This window comes from Carcharodon carcharias, chromosome 18 (assembly GCF_017639515.1).
Source record: "Carcharodon carcharias isolate sCarCar2 chromosome 18, sCarCar2.pri, whole genome shotgun sequence".
Classification (NCBI taxonomy): domain Eukaryota; kingdom Metazoa; phylum Chordata; class Chondrichthyes; order Lamniformes; family Lamnidae; genus Carcharodon; species Carcharodon carcharias.
This window is the reverse complement of record NC_054484.1, coordinates 48,527,528-48,546,104: the sequence shown is the minus strand read 5'-3', so window position 1 is coordinate 48,546,104 and position 18,577 is coordinate 48,527,528. Positions and strand designations below refer to the sequence as shown.

General features: G+C 41.6%; 1 protein-coding gene across 1 annotated transcript in view; it reads left to right on the top strand.

The window, feature by feature from the left end:
• The first annotated feature begins 9,552 nt into the window (after nucleotides 1-9,552).
• Nucleotides 9,553-18,577, top strand: part of ltn1 (listerin E3 ubiquitin protein ligase 1) — a 139,245-nt gene continuing 130,220 nt past the window's right edge. Inside the window, exons 1-2 of the mRNA XM_041210886.1 lie at nucleotides 9,553-9,690; nucleotides 11,706-11,909. Coding sequence (XP_041066820.1) covers nucleotides 9,649-9,690; nucleotides 11,706-11,909 — 246 coding nt within the window. The 5' untranslated portion in view covers nucleotides 9,553-9,648. The remainder of the gene's footprint in view (nucleotides 9,691-11,705; nucleotides 11,910-18,577) is intronic.

Below are 18,577 nucleotides of genomic sequence, written 5' to 3'. Positions count from 1 at the left end.
ATAATCACCTGCTCATTTCAATTGCAATTATGCTAACAGTTCAAGCATATAGATGTGCCCTGTTTTCATTACAAAGAAAGGAAAGAGCAGCTCTCATTTACTGAAAATAGAATAAAAGAAACTAAAACATAAGTTTATTGAAGAGAAATATCCATTGGCAGATACCATTGATGTTTTACTCAGAGAATAAATAGAACCATTGTGAACTAGTCTCCTGAGATATTGGAAATTAGCCTTATTTTGAAATCTGTTTCATGGCTGAAGGGGTATAGGCCAGAGGATTTATGTTGGGGTTGGGACAGTGCAGAAGTACTGAATGGGATGCTCAGTTTTAAATAATTGACCTAGATTTAGAAACTCACTGTGAAGTGGTCAAATTTGCAGAACATACCAAACTAGGACAGAGAGTGGAATCTGAGATGGCAGCTCAGAAATTACAGAATGAGTTGGACAGAAATGTAAAATGGCAAATGAACCTTAATGTAAATGTAAAATGTTGCATGTAGGAAGAAAAATAAAGCACATTCTCCAGGAATGGTGTTGAAACAGTTAAAGTTAAAGCCAAAATATACTCAACATGAGTCATGAATATTAATGTGTATAACATTACTGGAAATTAATTTTTAAAATTCTGGTGGGGGTCTGTGTCTAGGTGTGTCTTAATTGGATTAAAGCCCGCTAGTCTGGGTGCTTTGATGTATAGTAATTTTGAGATGTCAATTGGGTCAGGAGAACAGTAAGGTAAAGTGTTCATTTGCATTTGTTGAATAAACCATTCAAGATTGAGGGTAAAATCTTGCACCGAGCTAGAAGAAGCCAAACAGCGTGTTTATTTTTTCAACTTACTAATAAAATTGGTGCTACGACAGAGGTTTTATTGTTAGAAGAGCAGAAGTTCAAAAGACCTAGTGATACAATGGGAAATTTACATTCAAAGAGAAAACTAAGTATATAAAGAAAGGAGTTTGCATATGTAAGATAGAGGCATTTATGACATAACCTGCCTGTACACTTCCAACCAACTTGCAAAGGAACCTCATTTGGAACTTGTAAGGTCAAATGTGCTTTGCCTGGTGTCTATTTAAAGTCTACGGGTTACTGTTGCCTTAGTGAAGATTTACCTTGGGGTGATTAATTTGAAGATTTGTTAAAATGTTATTATAGTAGTCATTTGTAGACATGTGTATGTGTTTAATTTGTTGTTAAATTGATAAATGTTTAATTTAGTTTTATATAAAAACCATGAGATTCAGTGGTCTTATTCATACTGAATTGAAAGTCTGCATCTCGAAATTACAAATTGCAAAAATGGATCATGACAGTTGTTTCAAGTTTCCCTCTGGGATTTGAACAACTCAGCCTTTACCATGGGCTGTGTCACAATAACACGCCCAACCAATGCAGAGCTGTACCCCTAATTTAAATGTTTAATTTTCCCACCAAAATGGCCAGTTGTGTACCTATACCTCCAGTGCCCAGAAGAAGAGATTCTGACCAGGCCTCTTTCAAAAATTCAATGCTTCATTTATTTTAAAACAAAACTTCTAACAAGTTGCAAGTACTGGTTAACACACAATTGTAATCTGGAAGTATAACTATCTCTCTCTTCCTAAAGAATTCCTCCAGCACACACACACACACACACAAAGGACAAACAGATAAGAGCCTCTCTGCAGAGATAGGCTTTGGAGGATGGGTGCTATAAAATAAAGGATAAAGTCCACAGGGTCTCTATGCGGTTGACCTGGAATTCTCTCCATCTGGTCCCGGCAGATGCCTGGAAGTTCTCACCAACTGATCTCAGCTTTGCAGGTCCAAATGCAGACTAGTTATACTCAGGTGAGGGTTCTCTGGCTACAGGTTGACAGCCATGCATAATTTTAGGCAAGGTAGAGAGAGGGAGCCAGTCAATGTGGCCTTCCTTCCTTGTTCTCCAACAAGCAGGTTTACAACTGAAGTTTTTTCCTCTCTCCCATGTGATTGCCTTTTTGTCTCCCAGCTTTTCATTAATTAAGTTCTTTACAATTCAACACAAACAAACAACTCCTTCTCAAGTACCATGTAGGTCAGATGATTTCTTGGTAGAGGCCTGCTTAATGACAGTTCGAAGGTGAATTTATGACCTTTTTAAAAAAAATCCCAGGTTAGCATCCAGATATCCAGATCATGCTAGGTTCTTCTATTTTGTAAAATAAAATTTCAATCTTGAGAGATATGGTTCTAATAATTGCAATAATGTTAGCTTTCTGCCTTTGAATTGTAATTCGGATCATAAACAGAAATGTTTGATAATCCTCAATCCTAAAATAGAGCGCAGTGATTTTTAAACTTAATAATGACCTTTGCAACATTGCCAAATTTGAACAATATAATAGACAACACCATCTAAGACCACTGGTATTTCTATCACCACATTCCTTACCCTACCTCTTTCAGTATCTTTCCCTAGAAAAAACTCTCCCTCGAGCTACTTACAAGTGCAAATTCTCACTCCTAAACATAAAAACTTTCACCCTCTATTTGTCACAATAGTTCTGCAGATGTTGATCCGTTCAGCCACTTGCTCCAGCTTTAATGACCCTTTCAGTAAAATCAGTTATTGTCTCCCATCCGGTCGTTTCCCCAGAATGAATGCCATCTTCGCTCCTTCAAGTCCAAGGGACATCAGCATATCTGACACGCAACAGTTTTTCATCCATTGCCAGATCTGCCATTGAGCTCTATCGGACCATATTCTCTGCCAAAACAAGTTACTACTCCAAGATCCTTCTGGAAAGAAATTTCCTTGGCTCCTTTTCTCCACTACAAAACATCTCCTTAAATCTTTTTACCCTCCCCTGCCACACACCTCCAACAGCCAGTGCAAAAAGCTCTTGACTTCTTTGCAACTAAGGCAGAGAATATATGTTCAGCTTCATCCATCCCTTTCCCATCATGCCAAGCTTCCCTCAAGTTTACCTGCATCCTGCCCTTAACCCTGAACTAATTTCTTTCCTACCTTCCCACATGCCATAACATCACCTGCCTCAGCCCATCTGCTGTTGAAACCATCATCCCCGTCTTTGTCATCGCTAGACTCAATTGTTATAATGCTCTCCCTGTCTGCTTCACATCCTCCACTCTCCATAAATTTCAACTCATCTAAATCCCTGAGATAAAAACAATCGTGCTTCCGATCGTGTCAGCTTGCTCCTGCCCCACGGAACTCATTTCTCGTTATCTTGACTCCCTTCTCTCTCCCCTTGTCCAGTCCCTTCCCACCTACATCCGTGATTCCTCTGACACCTTACGTCACATCAACAATTTCCAGTTCCCTGGTCCCAACCGCTTCCTCTTCACCATGGACGTCCAATCCCTCTACACCTCCATCCCCCACCAGGATGGTCTGAGGGCCCTTAGCTTCTTCCTCGAACAGAGGCCCGAACAATCCCAATCCACCATTACTCTCCTCCATCTGGCTGAATTTGTTCTCACTCTGAACAATTTCTCCTTAAACTCCTCTCACTTCCTCCAAATAAAAGGTGTGGCTATGGGTACCCACATGGGCCCCAGCTATGCCTGTCTCTTTATGGGGTATGTGGAAGATTTCTTGTTCCAGTCCTACTCTGGGCCCCTTCCACAACTCTTTCTCTGGTACATTGATGATTACTTCGGTGCTGCTTCATGCTCTCGTCAGGACTTGGAAAAATGTATTAATTTTGCTTCCAATCTCCACCCCTCCATCATTTTCACGTGGTCCATCTCTGACACTTCCCTTCCCTTCCTTGACCTCTCTGTTTCAATCTCTGGTGATAGACTGTCCACCATCCACCATTTCCGCCAACTCCAGCATGATGCCACCACCAAACACATCTTCCCTTCACCACCCACCCCCCCCCCCACCGCGGCATTCCGCAGGGATCATCCCCTCCGGGACACCCAGGTCCACTCCTCCATCACCCCCTACTCCTCAAGCCCCACCTATAGCACCTCCCCATGCCCACACAAAAGATGCAACACCTACCCCTTCACTACCTCTCTCCTCACCATCCAAGGGCCCAAACACTCCTTTCAGGTGAAGCTGCATTTCACTTGCATTTCCCACAACTTAGTCTACTGCATTCGTTGCTCCCAATGCGGTCTCCTCTACATTGGAGAGATCAAACATAAACTGGGCGATCGCTTTGCAGAACATCTGTGATCTGTCCGCAAGAATGACCCAAACCTCCCTGTCGCTTGCCATTTTAACACTCCACCCTGCTCTCTTGCCCACACATCTGTCCTTGGCTTGCTGCATTGTTCCAGTGGAGCCCAACACAAACTGGAGGAACAGCACCTCATCTTCTGACTAGGCACTTTACAACCTTCCGAACTGAATATTGAATTCAACAACTTTAGATCTTGAACTTCCTCCTCCATCCCCACCCCCTTTCTGTTTCTTCCCCCTTCCTTTTACTTTTTCCAATAATTTATATAGATTTTTCTTTTCCCACCTATTTCCATTATTTTTAAATATTTTCTGCCCCCCCAACCCCACTAGAGCTATACCTTGAGTGCTCTACCATCCATTCTTAATTAGCACATTCGTTTAGATAATATCACCAACTTCAACACCTTTGTGTTCTTTTGTTCTTTTGTCTGTGACATCTTTTGATTATCTGCTCCTATCACTGCTTGCTTGTCCCTACAACCACACCCCCCTCCATTTCTCTCCCCCCACCCAACACCCCCCCCCCACCTTAAACCAGCTTATATTTCACCCCTCTCCTTGGATTCACCTAGTTCTGTTGAAGGTGTTGAAGGGTCATGAGGACGCGAAACGTCAACTCTTTTCTTCTCCGCTGATGCTGCCAGACCTGCTCAGTTTTTCCAGGTAATTCTGTTTTTGTTTTTTCATCTAAATCCCTGTTGTCTATATCCTATCATGCACCAAGTTCGACTCACTCATTTCTTCCATTCTGGCTGACCAACATTGGTCTCCCAGTGCCTCAAATTGAAAACTCTTATCCTCATGTTTAAATCTCTTAGCTCCTTTCTATTTTTGTAAATTTCTCCAGTCTTACAAGCTTTCAAGAACTCTGCATTGCTCCAACTCTGCCCTCTTGTGCATCTTGAAATCTGATTGTCCAAACATTGGTGACCATGCCTTTGGCAAATGGGCACTGAACTCTGGAATCCAGAAGAAGCAAGAGTAGGAGTAGATCATATGGCCCATCGACCCTGTTCTGTCATTCCAAACGATCATGATTGATCTTGGGTTTCAACTCCACTTTTCTGCCTGTTCCCCATATCCCTTGATTCCCTGAGAGACCAAAACCCAGCATTAAATATATTCAGGGATGAAGCATCCACAGCCCTCTGGGGCAGAGAATTCCAAACTTTTCACAACCCTTTGAGTGAAGTAACTTCTCCCCATCTCAGTCCTAAATGATTGGCCCCTTATCCTAGAGAATGCCTCCTGCATTTTAGATTCCTTGACCAGTGTAAACAATCTCTCAGCATCTACCCTATCAACCCCCTTTAGGATCTTGTACAGTTGAATGTGATCACCTCTCATTCTTCTGACTCCAGAGAAAATAAACCCAATTTGTTAGCCTCCCACCATAGAACAATCTCATTATCCCAGGGACCAATTTAGTGAACCTTTGCTGTACCACTTCCAGTACAAGTATATCCTTTCTTACATGTGGAGACCAAAATTGCACACAATACTCCAGATATGGTCTCACCAAAACCCTGTACAACTGCAAATCTTCTTTATTCCTGTACTCTAATCCCCTTGCAATAAATGCCAACATGGCATTTGCCATCTGATTGCTTGCTGTACCTTCATGCTAACTTTGTTTCTTGAACTTGCATACCCAAGTCTCTTTGAATATCAACGCTTACAAGTTTCTTAGCTTTTAAAAAATATTCAGCTTTACCAAAGTGAATAACTTTACACTTCCCCAGATTATAATCCATCTGCCATCTTGTTGCCCACTCACTTAACCTGTCTGCATCTCTTTGCAGCCTCTCTATGTCTTCCCTACAGCTTAGCTTTTTACCTAGCTTTATATCATCAGAAAACTTGGATACATTGCTCTCCATCTCTTCATCTAATTCATTAATAGAGATTGTAAATAGCTGACCCTTGTGGTACTCTACTATTCACTACCTGCCAACTTGAAAATGTCCCATTTACGCCCACTATCTACTGCATTAACCAATCCTCTATCCACAATAATATATTACACCTAACTTCCATGCACCCTTATCTTGCCAATTAACCTTTTGTGTGGTGCCTTATTGAATGTATTTTGGAAATCGAGGAATTAAAACTCAAAACTTTAAAAAAATTCACCTTCCTTTCCTTTAATACCATACTTATAAACCTACCTTTAAGCTCGGAGGCATCCATCCTAATATCTCCAACCATTAAGACTTCATGATGAATTTTGCCTGATTTTGTTTCCAATACAGCACCTTGGGATTTTTTTCTCCATTGAAGGTGCTATATAATTGCAAATTGTTGAACTTATAATCTATATTTATATATATTTATATATATATTTATAAATTCATTGCTAAATTTGACCAAATGCTAAATCACAGTGGGATAATATGCTGGAAACTGCAGCAAAACAGTGACAAAAATTTAAATTCACTGGAGTGAAGTGCCACCTAGATTCCCCCAAGAAATACATTTTGCACCAAACAAGCTACTCCCCGCCATCAAACATGTCTAAATCCATCACTGCAAAAACGGAATGGTACTTTTTTTGGTGCATCAGTGCTTGCTCTGTTTGGGGTGTGACACACACGGCCACAAGGCACATCTCTCGGGGTTCCAAAACAAAAACAGACTTACCTGGAAAAACTCAGCAGGTCTGGCAGCATCAGCGGAGAAGAAAAGAGTTGAGGTTTTGAGCCCTCATGACCCTTCAACAGAACTGAGTGAATATTCGGAGAGGGATGAAATATAGGCAGGTTTAATGTGGGGGGTGGGTGGGGGAGAGAAGTGGGGGGGGTGTGGTTGTAGGGACAAGCAAGCAATGATAAGAGCAGATAATCAAAAGATGTCACAGACAGAAGAACAAAGGTGTTGAAGGTGGTGATATTATCTAAATGAATGTGATAATTAAGAATGGATGGCAGGACACTCAAGGTACAGCTCAAATGGGGGTGGGTTGGAAAGGCTAACAGGGCATAAAAGATATAGATTTAAAAATAATGGAAATAGGTGGGAAAAGACAAATCTATATAAATTATTGGAAAAAAACAAAAGGAAGGGGGAAGAAATGGAAAGGGGGTGGGGATGGAGGAGGGAGTTCAAGATCTAAAGTTGTTGAATTCAATATTCAGTCCGGAAGGTTGTAAAGTGCTTAGTCGGAAGATGAGGTGCTGTTCCTCCAGTTTGCGTTGGGCTTCACTGGAACAATGCAGCAAGCCAAGGACAGACATGTGGGCAAGAGAGCAGGGTGGAGTGTTAAAATGGCAAGCGACAGGGAGGTTTGGGCCTTTCTTGTAGACAGACCGCAGGTGTTCTGCAAAGTGGTCGCCCAGTTTACGTTTGGTTTCTCCAATGTAGAGGAGACCGCATTGGGAGCAACGAATGCAGTAGACTAAGTTAAGGGAAATGCAAGTGAAATGCTGCTTCACTTGAAAGGAGTGTTTGGACCCTTGGACGGTGAGGAGAGGGGAAGTGAAGGGGCAGGTGTTGCATCTTTTGCGTGGGCATGGGGAGGTGCCATAGGTGGGGGTTGAGGAGTAGGGGGTGATGGAGGAGTGGACCAGGGTGTCCCGAAGGGAATGATCCCTACGGAATGCCGCCGGGGGGGGGGTGAAGGGAAGATGTGTTTGGTGGTGGCATCATGCTGGAGTTGGCGGAAATGGTGGAGGATGATCTTTGAATGCGGAGGCTGGTGGGGTGATAAGTGAGGACAAGAGGGACCCTATCATGTTTCTTGGAGGGAGGAGAAGGCGTGAGGGCGGATGCATGGGAGATGGGCTGGACACGGTTGAGGGCCCTATCAACGACCGTGAGTGGAAAACCTCGATTAAGCAAGAAGGACATGTCAGAGGAACTGTTTTTGAAGGTAGCATCATCAGAACAGATGCGACGGAGGCGAAGGAACTGAGAGAATGGGATGGAGTCCTTACAGGAAGTGGGGTGTGAGGAGCTGTAGTCGAGGTAGCTGTGGGAGTCAATAGGCTTGTAATGGATATTGGTGGACAGTCTATCACCAGAAATTGAGACAGAGAGGTCAAGGAAGGGAAGGGAGGTGTCAGAGATGGACCATGTGAAAATGATGGAGGGGTGGAGACTGGAAGCAAAATTAATACATTTTTCCAGGTCCCAACAAGAGCATGAAGCAGCACCGAAGTAATCATCAATGTACCGGAGAAAGAGTTTGGGGAGGGCGGCCGGAGTAGGACTGGAATAAGGAATGTTCCACATAACCCATAAAGAGACAGGCATAGCTGGGGCCCATGCGGGTACCCATAGCCACACCTTTTATTTGGAGGAAGTGAGAGGAGTTAAAGGAGAAATTGTTCAGTGTGAGAACAAGTTCAGCCAGATGGAGGAGAGTAGTGGTGGTTGGGGATTGTTCGGGCCTCTGTTCGAGGAAGAAGCTAAGGGCCCTCGGACCATCCTGGTGGGGGATGGAGGTGGAGGGATTGGACGTCCATGGTGAAGAGGAAGCGGTTGGGGCCAGGGAACTGGAAATTGTTGATGTGACGTAAGGTGTCAGAGGAATCACGGATGTAGGTGGGAAGGGTCTGGACAAGGGGAGAGAGAAGGGAGTCAAGATAACGAAAAATGAGTTCCGTGGGGCAACTGCTTCATGCTCTCGTCTGTCGCTTGCCATTTTAACACTCCACCCTGCTCTCTTGCCCACATGCCCATCCTTGGCTTGCTGCATTGTTCCAGTGAAGCCCAACGCAAACTGGAGGAACAACACCTCATCTTCCGACTAGGCACTTTACAGCCTTCCGGACTGAATATTGAATTCAACAACTTTAGATCTTGAACTCCCTCCTCCATCCCCACCCCCTTTCTGTTTCTTCCCCGCTTCCTTTTGTTTTTTTCCAATAATTTATATAGATTTGTCTTTTCCCACCTATTTCCATTATTTTTAAATCTATATCTTTTATGCCCTGTTAGCCTTTCCACCCCACCCCCACTAGAGCTGTTCCTTGTGTCCTGCCATCCATTCTTAATTAGCACATTCGTTTAGATAATATCACCACCTTCAACACCTCTTTGTTCCTCTGTCCCTGACATCTTTTGATTATCTGCTCCTATCATTGCTTGCTTGTCCCTACAACCACACCGCCCCCCCCCCCCCCGCCCACTTAAACCAGCTTATATTTCATCCCTCTCCTAATATTCACTCAGTTCTGTTGAAGGGTCATGAGGGCTCGAAACGTCAACTCTTTTCCTCTCCGCTGATGCTGCCAGACCTGCTGAGTCTTTCCAGGTAATTCTATTTTTGTTTTGGATTTCCAGCATCCGCAGTTTTTTGTTTTTATTTTTTACTTCTTTCGGGGTTGTTGTTTCTGTCCGGTCGGTTTAAGAAGCGTGCACAGGGCGCACTTTCGCGCAGGCGCAGTGAGTGGGGAATGTGGAGTGTCATGGCTGTTTGAAAGTAACGGAAGTGCCGCGAGCTGAAGAGTGGGCACGCGATGGGTGGAAAAAACAAACAGCGAACCAAAGGCAATGTGCGGGTAAGGGACTGAATGTCATCAGTGGAGAGCGGCAGGCCCGAGGGGCAGGGGTACGTTGCTGTTCTGTACCAAGCTCCCTTGGAAAGGGAGCACTGCTCCCCTTGAAATCATACACGCATACACAAGAAGGCCACTCGGCCTATTGTGCTCTTGGAAGAAGCTATCCAATTGATCCCAACCAGCCACCTCCGTCCTTTCCATGTAACCCTGCCAAAAGTATTTCCTCTGTCACCCACACACATTAAGGTCCTCCTGTGTTTTAAAGATAGATCTTGCGAATCAATTTCACGATCTAAGGACGTTCCCAAAGTGCTTAACAGCCAATTGAGTACTTTTAAGAGCGGTCGCTGCTTTAATGAAGTAAACTTTACAGTCAATTTGTGCAGTAAGATCCCACAAATAGCCATGTGATAATGACCAGATAATATGTCTTAATGCTGATTGTTAAGGGATAAATATTGGCCAGGACTCCCCTGCTCTTTGTGTAAAGTACTGTGGAAGTGTTTACGTCCATCTCAGAGGGCAGACAGGGCCTCGGTTTAATGTCTCGCCTGAAAGATGGCACTTCTGACTTTGCGGCGTTCCCTCTGTATTGCGCTGAGTGTCGACCTAGTCTTTGTACTCAACGCACTGAAGCACCTTCTAATACTGCCATCTTCCACTCTCAAATTGGAAACACAGTTTTCAGAGGCTCTAGGAAGCTTTTCAACTGTGACCTTATTTTGCTGGGATGTAGACAGGCCTGGTTTGTGGACCATGTGCAATCCTTTTTACTTTTGAGCTAAACTGTCCTCATCTGGTGAGGGAAGACTGACTGGGGCCAGGTGTGGATCAGAGGTGTGATTTTTTTTATTATTGGGAAACTATTGAGGGTTTTGTTCTTGTGTTTAGAGAATTCCTGAGGTATCTGGGAGCACCACTGGAGTCATGAAAGCACAGTAGCCAATGTCACCATCCCATAGCTCAGTGAGTAACTGTACTGTTGGTGGTTTGTTGAGCTGTACAGAAGGGTTTGTGTTTGATCTAAGCTGATTTGGCTGATCACTAAATGATAACTGAGTTGGTGCTCCAATTGACTTTGCTGCCTCTTTGCTGGGGCTCCTGAAATTGTCCAGTATGAATGTCCAAAAAAAAACTTCTGGGCTTCAGAATCAGGGAGCAATAAGGAAGAAGTTAGCTGCTGCTGTGGAACTGTACCCCAGCAATATCTTTAGGAAAAGTGCAAAAAAAGAGTGTTGAAGAAATCAGGCTAGTGCCACTGCTAAATTCCAACCATATCAGTATCTTAAATGTTTCCCAAGCCTGTCTCATCCACATAAATGTATGATACAACATAAGTTACTTCATTTTATTGACACTGCTTGAATTCTGCTGAATGGTAGCATAGAAATAAAATTGGATACCTCTAGCACACTTGCTATGTACAGATCTTATGGGTATAGCACGCCTTACCAAAAAGTAGCAGTGAAAGAATATAGTGTCCTTTGTTTTTTAGTATTCCTGCTCTCTGCCCTGAAACTTTCCACGTTGTCTATATCTCATTGTAGCTGCAATTGTTCCCTGTAGATTCACTTACCACTCCTGAAACAGAGAAGTTTTCTGGATGCTAACACTCATGCTGGATAATTCAAACTTTCTTCAGCACTGCAGTCCATTCATTTGTAGATGTTTTTTGTTACAATTTCTCACTTTATCTCGAGGGTACAAGCCTTCAGCTTAGTCATAGCCCTCCCTTTTTCTGTTCTCCTGAGACATTGTAGCCTGCATTTTAAAAATCGCAGAAGTCGAAGGCTGCGTTTGTCTAAATGCTTCTAAGGCTTGGTGCCACCATCCCAAACATTTAAACTTCTTGTAAGTCAGTGCTATGCAAATGCAAGTTGTTGTTCTGATGCAACATTTTTTAAAATGTTCCCCAGCAGTTGCAATGAGTTGAAATCAAACATGTTGCAGGCTTAGTTTGGCTCCTAAGGGGGTTTGCATAAAACTAATTTGATTTGCTTCGTTTTCTTTTGCAGCCATCCAGCAGTGGTAAAGCAGCTGAGCTGCTGGCTAAAGACAAGGGAGCAGTTCCAGGCTTTCTTGGTTTTGGAGCCAGCCAGAATGAATTGGGTTATGTCCCTGCACACCAAGGCTTAGAAGAAGTGGATAATTTGGTGGATGCTGACTTCCGAATGGTTCTGCGCAAAATGTCAAAGAGAGACGCAACCACAAAATTAAAAGTATGTTTTACGATTGTTACGACTGGGTGAGGAAGAGTGAATTACCTCCCCATTTTCAGCCCCCTCGGTTGGTCGCAACAAAGGTTTTTTAAATTTCTTTTTCCCATAGATGGCTTTTCCAATCCAAATATATTTACTTTTTAATAAGCAGCCAATCAAACCAAGAGTCAAAGAGTAAGTTTATTAGTTGCTAAACCTGGCAAAACATAAACAAAGACATGATGACACACGCAAGCACGCAGATCTCAGAAGTAGGAAAAGTTAGAGTCCAAATAAAAGTTAAAAGAACGTATTATTAAGTCCTTTGCTTGTCCCTGAGGCATTGATTATTGAACCTTGCGGCCATTTGAAGTTAGCTGGTTTCCTTTAAAATCTAGGAGTTGAATTGAAGTTTAGGTAACTGCACCTTGCTGAAGTCAATTTTCGCTTGAGAGAGAGAGATTCCTTACTGCTCCCTTCATCAGTGTTTCCAGATTACTTTGGTTGTTCCCTCTGTGTCTGGCTTAGCAAAATGTGTTCTTAAACCTCCAGTCTGTATATTCCAAGAGGAATTTGATTAACATGCCTTGTAGTCATTGTTGTCGAACAAGTAATCATATTTTGATCTTTCATCTCATAAACGTTTGACACATTTCAGGATAGTAGAAACCAATAAGAGATGAAGTTATTTCACCCTCCACAATGGGTTTTGGGTGTCTATTGGGTGTATCTGGCTGGTCAGTGGTTCCGAATGTCTTGGCAGAATTACAATTGATTAAATTCCCTCTATTTGCATTTTTAATGCCTTCCTTTTCAAGAGTCCCTGTTTGAAGTGGACCTTGACACCCACCCACCCCCTTGCCTAAGGTGTGAAATTCCATGTAACATGTCAGGGCAGATCTACAGTGGAATCCACATAGGAACTTCCTAGAAACTTACAGCATCAGCTGACTGGTGGTAGCCATTTTTGTTCAATACCTTGTATTTTTTTTTACAAAACAGGTCCCCTTTAAACAGTTCAATATGTTTTTGGTTAGCTGGTGAAGTTGTAGGCAGATCTTGCTTGGTCACAATTTCCCATTGTCTTGACACTATTATCTTCTGCAGAAGTTCATTTTTCCACAGGTTCCTGTATAAGCCATTCCCAGGGGGTATCACATTGTAAACCCACACAGTACAATTCTCTTTACAACTGTATGTCAATGACACGAGGAGGAAGAGATGCAGTTGCCGTTTCTGACATTTTTTTCCCCAGCTCCTATTTATTAGGAGAGTAGGCCACTGTAGCTTAGACAGTTATGTGTCTGTTTTTTATGTCACTGCTTGAGTGATATGGACAAAAATCACTAGTTGGCTAATTTTTATCACATCCCTTGTTGCAGAAGTATTTGCCAAAGCAGGTGTTCTGGAATCCAAACTCTAGCCTTTTGGTTGAGAATTCATGGTTGTAATGATGTAGTTATGCTAAGAGATTTCAAAACATTTTCATTTATCTTCAGTTTTTTATGTATCTTAATATCTTTTTAACAGGTGGTAATAGTGTTTTGTAACAATGGTTAACATTTTAAATGACCAATACTTTTTATGAAACTGAAATAGAAAATAATCTTTGAGATACAATTTAAGTACTTGTATTGACAAATGCCTGAATTACAAATAAAATGTCATTTTCTTGTAAACTATTTTCAATAAATAATGTGAACAATATGCATATCGTGCCCGATATTAAATTATGAATATTCAGAGTGATGAATTCTGATTAACTAAGCATTATATTGATTAACTAAACATATTTTCTAATATTGTTGAAGCTTCCCAATCTTACAATGCCTATCACAGTTAGATTTACTGGTCACAAACGCTGCGGAGTTGGTGCATCTTCATGGAGCTAACAAAAGAGGGATATAATTATTTTGGATATTTCCTTATGTGATTGATGAATCTAATTATATGACCCTCTTCCCTCCCATCCCCCCACAAAAAAAAGCCTTGGTGGGGGTTGGGGGGGAATCACATTAGTGCAACCCCATGATGAATACTGTACTAATAGCAAGTTAAATCAATGGTACTGATTAAAATGGAGAAGAAACAACGGTAAATCTAAACAAATGGTTCAGCAATAATAATACCATAAGTTTCAGAGAATTGATGAAACCCTGTGATTGAAGGTGGCCTGCCTCTGATTTTAATCTTAACTATTCTAAATTACAAGCTGCAGTAAGTCTTGCTGTATGTTACTGCTTATAGGAGTTTATTTAGGCTTAATTTTATACACCTACCATACAAGACAGAAGGAAGCCACTCAGTTCATCCTGCCTATGGCGATGTAAGTTTATTTGAGGAAAAATTATTTATTATTCCAGCGTAGAGAATTTTGAGGTTTTACTGATGTAGACTATTCTGGGGCCATAAGTGAAATCCAAATGTCAACGGAGAGACACACAGCTAAAGTGAAAAGATCTTTGCCATTGTTGTAGAAGTGATATAAAATGAAAATCAATTTGATAAATGTTTTGTAAATTTTGAATAATTTTGTTATAAATGCAGAACTTTACAAGACGGTCCTGTTTTAAATAGTCTCCCTTAAATTAAGGTGAAACAGAATGCTCTGAATAGGGAGGATCGTGACTATAAACCTCTGCCCGGAGACAGGCCCATGTGATCTGGTTGTCATGGGAAAAAATCCCAAACCAAAACCTATTGAAAATTAAGTGATTGTTTTCAAACCTTGATACAAAAAAGTACAGCTGCTTTTTGAGATACAGAGACACCTAGAGAGAAAATGCAGCTGCTGTGAAGAGCACAGAAAGACTGTGTTAAACGCAAAATACTGCGGATGCTGGAAATCCAAAATGAAAACAGAAAATGCTGGAAAAAATCAACTGGCATCTGAGGAGAGAAAGACAGAGTTAATGAGTTCTGGTTTTACTTCTCTTTAGATCTGAAGAAGAGTCATATAGACTTGAAACATTAACTCTGTCTTTCTCGCCACAGATGCTGTTAGACCTGCTGAGTTTTTTCCAGCATTTTCTGTTACTGTGTTTGTGTTGGTAGCCAAGCAGGATGCTGGTGAGAGCTGGTCCTCTGTTCAAAAAGACAGAACAAACTGGACTTTTTGGAGATTTAAGAAGCAAGGAGTCTCCAAGGTGGGCCTTGCTGGAAGTTGGTTTATTCAGATGGAGTGGATGATTTTTAAAGAACACTGGGAGTTTCAAACTGGCGTGAAAGGGAGAAGTGAGCCTGCTGGATAGCTGTGTGTAAATTGGGACTGGACCTTGTAGTGCTTTTTATCTGCCAGAAGTTTGGTGAACAGCAAAAGGAGTTGTAACATGTATCTCAATTGTGTTAGTTAGTTAATGTGAAAGTATCTTTTCTTTGGTTTGGTGTATTAGTTGACTATTAAGCATTGTTTGATTTACGTTGATTTTAGTTTTTGTTACAGCAAAAACCTTAAAACGTGAAATCTTGTCTTTCGGTTTATTTCCCTCAGTTGCTGGGAAATTCATTTTTTAAAATAAGTGTTGGTCTCTGCAGGGATTGTAAAAAATTGGGGACCTTTGCAGGATCGAAACCCAGAGGCTGTAAAATGGATACGCTGGAATTTTCCAAAGATTAAGCAAACACAGTTTCACATTTTACTTTTGCTGTATTCAGTGAAAAGTCAACATGGCTACTTCTATTTGTCAGGAAATTGAAGACCTGTCTGTTGGTGCTTTGCACCAGTTAACGAAGGTCAATTTGAAGGCGCTGTCAGAGGAATTTTGAGTCGGGCTGAAAAGGCAGAGACTATTGAAGTATTGACTTGAACCTTGAAGAGGAAAATGGTGATCCTGATAGCACTAAAGTTGAGTTACTAGACTTTGATCAAAAATAAAACAACTGGAATTGGAGCCAGAAATGCAAAATCTTGAAAAAGAAAGGGAAAAATAAAAACTAGAATTAGAATTCCAAAGAGCAAGAGAAAAGGAAATGTTTGAATTTCAAAAATAAAGGGAAGGGAGGAAACTTGAACCAGGTAGAGAAAAGCTCGATTGCATGAACAGGGTGTGCCAGTAAACTGGAGGATGACTCAGATTTAAGTCCTGGTCCTGATTTGGGAAGGAATATACATTTAGTGCCTAAATTCAGCGAGGAAGGAGTTGAAATGTGTTTCATCATTTGAAATTGTGACAAAACTGCAATAGCCAGGTAACGTTGGGCTTCTTACTGCAGAGTTTGTTCATAGGGAAGGCTTTGGAGGTGTACTCATCTGTCAGATGAACAATCTGGTGACTATGATATGGGGAAAACTGCTGTTCTGAATGCCAATGAGTTGGTGCCAAAGACTTACAGGCAGAAATTTTGAAATTTAAGGAAGAAACAGTCAGATTTCTGTACAATTCGCTAGAGAAAAGGAATTGGTGTTTGATAGGTGGTATAGGTCAATGAAGGTCGAACAAGCCTTTGAAAACCTTAGAGAGGTGATGCTAATTGAAAAATTTAAAAGTAGTGTCCCTTTGAGAATAGGGTCCTAGCTGGAAGACATGAAGTCCCAATGATAAGGGAGGCTGCAGTAATGGCAGATGACTGAGTTGTCTCACAAGCATTTTTGTAACAAGCCTTTGTTTGTAAACTCACACAAAGAAACTGGAGAGATAAGAGATCTGACCTTGACAAGAAATCTGATTATAGTGGCGAAAATGGGCCAGGACCCTCATTAAAGTCGTAAGAGGAACAGTCCAGAAGTTAATATTGATTCACGGCTACCAAAATGTTATCTTTGTCATTTAAAAAAAAAAAGGACTTTTGAAGGATGAATGTTGGAAATTAAAAAGTAAAACTGTAGCATTTGTAAGATTGCACTTGGACCTCCAGAAGGTATTGTCCCAGTAGGTAAAGATGATGACAAACCTGTGGGTTCTCCTGCATTCACTACTAAGGTGGGACAGAGTAAATAAAATTGTGGAACTTTTCTGCTTTCTGTCCTCATTCTTGATCATAAGAAGATCATAAGAAATAGGAGTAGAAGTAGGCCATTAGGCCTCTCGCGCCTTCGTTACCACTCAATAAGATCTGATTGTGGCCTTAGCTTCGGTTTCCTGTCTCCCGACCCCCCACCCCTTCCATAGGGAGTCAATCCCTCGTTGATCAATAATCTACCTCAGCCTGTATATATTCAATGACCCAGCCTCCACTGCTCTCGGGAAGAGAATTCCAAAGTCTGAGAGAAGAAATTTCACCTCATCTCCATCTTATTTTTAAACTGTTCTCCCTAGTTCTAGACTCCCCACAAAGGAAAACATCCTCCCTCCATCCACCCTGTCAAATCCCCTCTGAATCTTGTTTCAATAAGGTCACCTCTCATGCTTCTAACCTCCAGCGAGAATAGGCCTAACCTACTCGACCTTTCCTCAAGACAACTCCTTCATCTCAGAAATCAGCAGTTCTCTGAACTGTTTCTAATGCAATTCTATTGCTCCTTAAGTAAAGAGGTGAAAACTGTACGCAGTACTCTAGGTGCAATCTCACTGTACAGCTGTAGCAAAACTACCATACTTTTATACTCCATTCCCCTTTAAATAAAGGCCAATATTCCATTTGCCTTCCCAATCACTTGCTGTGCCAGCAAAGTAGCTTTTTGTGATCCATGTACCAGGACACCCAGATCCTTCTATACCCTCGGGACCTGGACTGTGCTGGATTTCGGATTTTCTCAGATTTTGGACATGGGACCTGAACTCAATCAGAAGTGCGGAGAGAATCCCTGATTCTACCCCATTTATGGAACAGCTTTGTGTCCAGAGATTAGGGAGGGCAGGCATGGAGTGCTGCAATGGACTTGGATCCTTCGTGTATACAACTCTTGCTGATTCCACCCTCTGGGATCGGCCCGAAAGTGGCTGCATTTATAAAATTGATGGATTTAACTGAATATCAAAAATGTCCAGTTTTCAGACTTCGGATTCTGGATATTGTAGCTGCATTCTGTTTTTCTATTCTTCGTGCCAAAGTAGATGAGCTCACATTTTCCAATTGTTATTCTTAGAGATATGGAATCAACACAGTCATTGAAATTGGCAGGTGATGGGAATTTCCCTCCCAAAAATTCACTAAATAAAAGCTACTTGTTAGAAATTGTTTAGCCATTCCTTTGTATAGATTTAAAATGTGGCTTAATTTCTGGTCATGTAATTGTAGGGGTTCATAATTTTCCTATTGCTGGTATGGGTATAGATTTTCTATTAGAAAATGACGAGGCTGGGTATAAAGTATTGCCACCTCCAGTGGCTTTGAAAAACCCATTGAACTGTGGAAAATGAATTTGTACAAGAAAAGTCAGGAAAGATTAAAAAATCCATAACTTCCTGTAACCCTGCTGCAAAAATAACTTTTGACTAAAGATGTGTCCAAAGAGTCAGAAACTCAGCCTACTAATCTTAAAAGGACATCTGAGCATCAGGCTGAAAAGAGTGAGTTAATGATGGTAGGAGACAAGCTAAAGTGGCCTGAATTAAAAATAAAGGAAAAACTTGAGCAAGGTGTGGCAAAGCATAGCAACAGTACTCAAAGCTAATGATGAAACAAAGGAAAGGAAGGAGGTATGAAGATGTATCCATTTCCTTAAGTACTTCTCGGACTGGGAGAACTCCTTTTTCTATTAATTGAATATTGCCATGGGATCTTTTAGGTCTACCTTTAAAAAAGGTAAT